The following is a 7,923-nucleotide window of genomic DNA, read 5'->3' on the forward strand; positions in this document are numbered from 1 at the left end:
AGTTAACCTTGACCTTTGACTCAATGACCTTGACATTTGGTCAGGTTGACTCCTTGTTTAATTCTGATCAACTTTGCTTCATCATGTCATAACAAAATGTTCATCAGTGAAAAGATGCAAAATTTGACCTTGACCTTTGACTCAATGACCTTGACATTTGGTCAGGTTGACTCCTTGTTTAATTCTGATCAACTTTGCTTCATCATGTCATAACAAAATGTTCATCAGTGAAAAGATACAAAATTTGACCTTGACCTTTGAACTTAATGACCTTGACCTTTGACCTTGGCTTTTTACCTCAATGTGCATTTTGATCAGGAGTGATTACTATTCCGTCTTTGCGTATTGCAGAGTTATCTTCTCTTGTGAGCAGGTATTGATTGTTACGTCATTGGTTTGTGAGAGTAACGTCATCAATTTTTGAGAAAACGACGTAATTTTCTCACACAAACCAATGACGTAACAATCAATACCTGCTCCCAAGAGAAGATAACTCTGCAATATGCAAAGACGGAATAGGGCACCCGTATCTCCGATACGGGGCCCTAATGATCAGAATGTGTGTTTCAAGTGTTTGTGAAATAACTTACTTGCATGATAGGAATGGAGAGTGATAACAAATAAACTACTAAATAACTTTATTTCACTGGAAGCTGTGATTTAACTTTGTCTTTTTTTATTGCATGAGAGTCAAGACTTTAATACATGTACAACATTTTTACAAATAACTGAACTGTAAAACCGGGAAATTTTCGATTTGCTTCAAATGACTAATTCATTTTCACCTATATATTATCTGCTCATTGATCTCCTTGTGTTTTTACATTGAGGTCGAATATAAAACTAGGGATTTGAAAATATTGAAAAAATAATCAACTCAAAAGGCAAAATCAGTTTTTTAAAACATTTTTTCCCCCTCGTTTTATATTTCACCATTATACACTCACGTTAGTCGATTGTTTCTTAATCAAATTGCATAAAAAATATGGTTTGAGTGACACCATGTCTAATTAGATTATTAATATTGTTACAACAATGTCTTGTCTTTTTGTTTTACAATGCATTGTACATTTGCCCTGGTATACAACAATACTAAATAACACAAAAGAACAACATAAATCATGCTCTTTGATCAGTCAGTTAAGAAAAAATTTCTGACTGATCAAAGAGCATGATTTATGTTACCATATTCTTTTGTGTTATTTAGTATTGTTATATGACCAGGGCACATGTACAATGCAGTGTAAAACAAAAAGACAAGACATTCCAGAGTGACATTGGCCCCCACTGTTGTAAGATCTTCATTACTTCTATATAAGTGTCATCTTCCTATTGCTGCAATTGACATTCTCCTTTCAAATGGATCAACAGATTTCCGTCAATCATATTTTTCTTCTAAATCCAGCAGCTTGAAGCTTGAATTGAAATTTGAGAAAGATCTGAAACTAACTTTCCAAGTAAAAGTGATCACACTAAACATATATATATATACTTCAACAGTCAAATTCAAGATGTCTGTCTACTGGTGGCCATTTTTTCAATAAAGTGAGTCAAGAGGAGCCTATATTTTGATAGGAACTTACAAAATACCTTTCTTAGAAATAATCATAATCAAATTATTATCCAGTCAATCTACAGTATAACATACAAAAAATTGTGAAAGAATTCATTATTACTGACAGATGATGGAAGCTGCACCTTTGCAAAAGCTCACAGACACTTCAACGAATGTCATTTAGGTGAGCTAAAAACAAGCACTTATAACAATGAATAGAAAAAACATTCAATCATAAAAGTTTGTCAGTATTTTTATTTTAGACATCACAAGGTATGGCTCTCACATCAATACAAAAAGTAACAACCGTTTGACAAACCAGTTGTCTCCACTTACAAATGTTTAAAATCTACCACTTCACACATTCTTATACTTCTCATACGTTACAGAGTACATACAAAATTCTCAGTGATGAGAAGCTGATTCTGTCCCTTAATACAGGGAAATGTATGGTATATACAGGAATGAAGTGATCTCTTTGTTAACATTAACTGTGTAAAGAGACCACCTTAGGCATGAGTACAGTTGGCCATATGCTGTTTAATGGTCCTTAGTGGAATGATGTAGTCTTCCCTTGTTTTACTACATAAACCCTGGCCAGTGTTTAACAGAGATGATCAGCACCATACACCTATACACTTGTAACAGCTGGGCTGCTGCATATAATAGTCTGACTACCATTTAACATATGCTTAACAGGTGTTTATCTGGTTCTTCGTCACACTATTACTGTTCCTAGGACCTTAAAGTTCTAGAGGAAGCTCACATCACCAGAATATTCTGAAAATGGTCCCTTTGTGGTCCTGGAGAATGAATGTCATCTACAGTGTACCACCTTATTCACTTGTCAATCAGTGTTCCTTTGGGTCTCTTTTTGGCCTCCTCAGCCTAAAATATGCAAAGTCAACAATGGGTGAAACTACCAATAAAGGCAAAACAGTACATGTATAATATTCTCAAAGATTTCAATATCAATACCTTATTCCTCAAATAACTTTTTCCGCATGGAATCGAAGTGCTGTCTACAGCATAAGCCATTTTTTTTAAATTAGTTGGGGCTAACAGAAAAATACATTCATCAAAGGCTTTCCAAAGATATCAAAGGGTTATTAAACAATTCTGGATTTCATTATGTGATAAACGAAATATAAGTCATGAAAACTTTACCTCTTCCATCATCTTGCGTTTGGTCATGCCTTTCCTGATCAACTGTTTCTCTATTACTCTGGCATTAGCAGCATAGGAATCAGCTATTTCTTTCTGTGGATAGAAAGATCAATATGAAATGAAAATAAAGTATTAATGTAAAGCAAAACAATGAGAAAATCACCTACTTTTACACAGGTATTGAACAAATTATCTCCCTTCTAATATCACATTTATCAATTGTTTTGACAATGTCATTATAAATTCATAGATGTGCTCCTAACAGACCATCATTTATGCTATTAACAATATTTTATTAGTCTGTTTTAACAGGACACTACAGGAAGTGAGTAAATAAAATGACCTTTTTTGTGGACATTTCACATTTATCATGATCTGAGACAGAACCCAATTTGATTAAGATCAACTGAGGGCGTGAAATAATTTATTACGCATAAATGATCAAAGTTTCATCAGGTCAACTACATGTAGACTAACATAATCAGTGTTTAAAATAGTTCTGAGATAAATATGACATGGTTCATTTTGCATATGCCCTTCTAAGTATTCTTATTGATAAACCTATGCTAAGCATTACCCGTGCTTAAGCTACAAAATAAAATAAATAAATATACAACATTTGATATACCGTAAAAACCCATGTAAATTGTGCACTTTTTTTTCAGAAATTTAATACCCAAAGTGGGGGGTGCGTAAAATACACAGGTATAGAAAATTTCAAGTTTTTTTCAGGAAAAGATGGACAATTCTGAGGGATCGCCATCTTGGATTATGTCCCTTGGTACACGGAACTCTAAGACAAATGACGATCAACAAATTTATATCTAGCTAGCATAAATTACTCTAAAGCGCTTTACAGTACATAGATATCCAATTAATACAATTAGCATATACATTAATCAATACAATTTTGGAGGAATTCGCAGGAGCTGCCTTATCAGGCGCTAACTACTAGTCGTATGCCACCTGCATAATATCTCCCTATGTGTGTATGCCTGCATGTGTGCTGGAGATGTAACAAAGAAGACACATTATCTGTGGTAAAATTCACTGCCTATATACTGCATAATGTGGATTCACGCCCGGTGTCAAATTATTACCCTTTCTAAGGAAAAGGCATTGGGACAAATTAATGGATGTGGAAAGGGAAGTATTAAGTCTATTTCTGATTTTGACCTCAGATTCAGTGTATAATTTTGAGGCAAGAATTCAAATTTCTGTGACTTATTTTATCAAATGAGTGACTGAGAGAGGGTATACTTACCGCTTCAATCTCCTCCTCTTCTTCGTCAACAGTAGACACTGTCACAGAACTAAATTTGCCCATATTCTTAGTGTGTTTGGTTAGCGTCACCTACAAAGCAAAAGCATTTAATATTAAACTATATTGATTTACAATATCACCATGGATATCAGGTAAAATGTCTGAAGAGAAATATATGACAAAAACATCAATCTCATGAAATTCATTACCCTGTTGGAAACTAAAGAGAAAACAGACTAAATAATGTAACAGAGATTTTGCATAATCTTCAAACTACCTCTGATGCCACACAGCATCCATCTTGAATCCCAAAACTTAAAAGTGAGATGTTTAATCTGATGTATATAACTCCCAAAAATATGAAAAAAAGTGTCCCAATAAGACTTGCTTATAGTCCCAAATGTTTCGGCAAATCGTAGACAGTAGGGCCTTATACATATAGGATGTCAAGATTCAGAAAAAACTTTGACTGCACTTGTACACATGCCCTACAATAAGTATCTTTTGAAGAGTCTTTAGTATGTTGGGAAAGTTCATGGGATGGCCTATCTATAACATTCGTAAAACAAAAAATATTTCTTTTAATAATAAATAATAATATACAGCATAATTTGTAAAATTACTCTAAGGCGCTTTACAACATATGGATAATAGTAATGGTTATAATTGTGAAAACAAACAACAAAGGCTTGCAATCACTTTCATACATTTAACAAGCAATGTGCACATAATGAAAACACCTTTCAGGAACTTACAAAATTTGATGACTATACTCCTCTCATACCAAAATGTATGGGATACAATTAAAGCCCAGTTGTACAGCTATATATTCATGTTAAAAGACAGCCTACCTTCTTTGGTTCAGAGATCTGACTATAGACGTCTGTTTTCTTAGCGTCCCTCTTCAGTGCTCCGTCAACAATAAACATCACCTTGCTGTTTCCTTGGTGATGGTAGTATAACCAAAGGCCACACCTGCAAGTCGGATATACAATTTTTATACATTTAGTGATTGCAATCGTCAACAAGTTGCCTTTATTTTTCTAACATCTCTTACAATAAGAATAACACAAATTTAATATATTAATTTGGAAATAAACAGGTAAAAATCATTTGAACATGTTGTTTTCTAAATTTCATAAATACTCTTTACTAATTGTAACGAAAAGTTGAAACCCTACTAAATAAAAGAAAACACAATCAATTATTGTAACACATTTATACTCAATCATTATTAATTTAATGATTCTGACGATTTCCTTTTTAACATTCCATAAATTAAAGGTCTTAAAGGGGGCTTATTGAAGTGTATTCCTGTACCTGGTGTATCTATTTTTTTAATGCAAATGTACCTTTTACATTTCTGCCGGTACTGCTTCTCAATGCCTTCTACTCTGAAGAAGAAGATGCAAATAATTATAAATGTATGATACGGTGGAATGTCACAGCTTATTTGCACATATCATATATGTAATATAGTGGATTTTCACAACTTATATCTACAGTATGTACAGTATTAAATAAAATCTTAGTGAAATATAATATGTCATGCATAATAAGGTGAAATTCCTGAACTTATATACATGCATACGTAAATGTCACAGCTTATTTATATATGTTTGACAAATGTAGCTTATTTCTATATACCTTACAAACAGTGTAGTATGTTGAAGCGTTATCTGATATATGTGATATCTTGGAAGTCACATATTATTCTATATATATACATGTACAATATCAAGAGTGTGATGGGGGAAAATGTCATAGCTTATTTTTTACTAGTATATACTTTATATGGTCTAATGTCAACGAAAATATTTTTATAAACCAAGTCTAGTTGTACATTGCTGAAAGCCCTACCCAAGATTTTAACAGGAGGTCGCACCTTCTCCACCTCTATCATTACACATGCAGAGGGTTAAAGGAGCACATCCAAGTATGTGATTTTCACCTTATGTTCTGTCTATTTATGGAACTTCCATGTTATTATTTAGAAAGCTGATCATGTTGGCATCTTCATACCATCATTTTAGAACTATGGCTGGTAGCATATAGTTATTTCATTTTATGACATCATAGACTGTCCACATAAACTAGCAAAATATGCTGTTACTCGGTATTGTTTTGGGACACAGATATTTTTTGCGTCCTGGACTCATGCTTTTCCTGTAAGCTCAACCAAATTTTGGAAGCCCACTATATTTCTCTGTAACGGAACTCATAACAGTAATAATTTTAAAAACAATGTTCTGGCCTCGTCTGGTTACGCTAATGTATACTGTGATGACTGATCCAATGCGTATTAATCTGTGAAGTGTAATATATCGGAAATCCGGTGTTAGGGATGAAAAGTGCAATTACAAACTCTCAAAATATTGAAACAAACATCACAAAAATATCCATAAATTGCTGTTAATACATGCAGATTGTAGCCACCTTTTGAGGTATATGATATTGTCAGGGTCACAGGTCAACTTATGTGCATGTTTCTGGCTATCAATCACTCGGGCATTATCCCTCCTTCTCATGGGGAGCTTGTCCATAGGACAATCTGAAATACAAAACCATATTTTATAAACCAAAGTTTTTTTTTTACTTTATGGAATTGTATATATGACTTCCTCCCTGCACAGTGTACTAGCTGTGATGACATAGCTTCTGATGACAAGATTCGTTTTGTTATTGCGTCGTCAGAGCTACATGAACCAGTCCTATGCCAACAAATGGAGCAAAATCAAAAAAGTGAAATCTGTAATATATTACATATAATTCAAGCCTCATACAAGTATAGTGTTATTAAAATAATGCATAATTGATTAAATAAGAAATCCTTACTAATAAAATAACCCTTTCACAAAATTAGCCAAGTCCTTCTTGGAAAAAGGAAAAGAAACTAACGCCATGACAGATCATGCATGAGGTTATCTCAATTATCCTGCATGACCAAATAAAGTATTACTACTGATGCCGCCATGTTAACTGCAATTTCCATATTGGGTCATGACACCCATATATAGACGGCTGACCTCATATCTGAAGAGACTTTTTAGAGAGACAAACTTTCCAACATGGTGCTAAATTCAGATTTCGATTGTGCTTGCTACGTTTACTTGATAATTAAACGACGTTTTAGGCAGAGTTTAACTTCAAGTTTACAGGATATCAACAGAAACAGTTCATACTACAACCCTATGTATGGATGCGGACCAATGTGCTGTCAATTAATTTTAAAATCAGCCCGGTGTGATTCACACCGGCCTTGCTCCATTACAAGCCATGGGATAGATTAATAATCGGCCGGGTAATAATGGTATAATATTAGTACTAGGAAACTTCATCCTATGTCTTACACCCTTCACATAACAGTCATTTTTTTTAGGATTTTTCTTAAACTAAACTTTTATCCTGAATAAACCAATAATAACACGTATAATAAAAGCAATGTTTCCAAATATAGCTCATAATATAGTTTTAACTGTATATACGGACAACTTTTAACGGCCTTGTGTGGAAGCCACGCCACACTAGACTCCCTGTGAGTTGATGCTGTGTGACGGCCCTTCGCAGTATTCCAGTAAATTACATATGCTAGTCAGTGGATGTTTGGTTATTGAAGTATACTTAACATTGGCTATTTACCTAAAATAAGGGAAATCTGCCCACATAGACAGTAGTACACATAAAGAGGTTTTTCGCCTTGATATTCTTCTTGGTCTTTTGTATCAGTGCAAACAACACTGCGAGAAACAACCTTCGGCATTATTCAATCTTCGTTTTCACTTCACTTTTTGTTAAAGCACAGTGTGATGAACGTCACTTCCGTCTGATCGCCTTAACATTACAAATTTATACATTAATGGTATCAATAATATTATAACCTTTGTATGCATATGAAAACAAAAGTTTCAGTTTTAGTTTTGATGTATATTTATGTTAC

At 33.7% G+C, this 7,923-nt stretch overlaps 1 protein-coding gene across 1 annotated transcript; it reads right to left on the reverse strand.

Annotated features, from left to right (window-relative positions):
* Nucleotides 1-1,792: 1,792 nt before the first annotated feature.
* On the reverse strand, nt 1,793-7,804 carry LOC110441369 (UPF0428 protein CXorf56 homolog). Its single transcript, XM_021484486.1, has 7 exons — nt 7,626-7,804; nt 6,423-6,537; nt 5,339-5,380; nt 4,838-4,961; nt 3,987-4,076; nt 2,723-2,815; nt 1,793-2,443 (listed from the first exon to the last, which is right to left on the reverse strand). The coding sequence occupies exons 1-7, from the start codon at nt 7,744-7,746 to the stop codon at nt 2,396-2,398; spliced, it is 633 nt and encodes a 210-aa protein (XP_021340161.1). The 5' UTR covers nt 7,747-7,804; the 3' UTR covers nt 1,793-2,395.
* Between the last annotated feature and the right edge of the window lie 119 nt (nt 7,805-7,923).

The sequence above is a fragment of the Mizuhopecten yessoensis genome, unplaced genomic scaffold, assembly GCF_002113885.1.
Source record: "Mizuhopecten yessoensis strain PY_sf001 unplaced genomic scaffold, ASM211388v2 scaffold715907, whole genome shotgun sequence".
In the NCBI taxonomy this organism is placed as follows: domain Eukaryota; kingdom Metazoa; phylum Mollusca; class Bivalvia; order Pectinida; family Pectinidae; genus Mizuhopecten; species Mizuhopecten yessoensis.

Excerpts from the sequence above, each read along its gene's own strand:
- LOC110441369 (XM_021484486.1), bottom strand. The coding sequence starts at position 7,746 with ATGCCGAAGGTTGTTTCTCGCAGTGTTGTTTGCACTGATACAAAAGAC. Across the intron at positions 4,962-5,338 it reads TACCGGCAGAAATGTAAAAG|GTGTGGCCTTTGGTTATACT; the intron begins GTACATTTGCAT and ends TCCGACTTGCAG. Across the intron at positions 2,444-2,722 it reads AACGCAAGATGATGGAAGAG|GCTGAGGAGGCCAAAAAGAG; the intron begins GTAAAGTTTTCA and ends TGCATATTTTAG.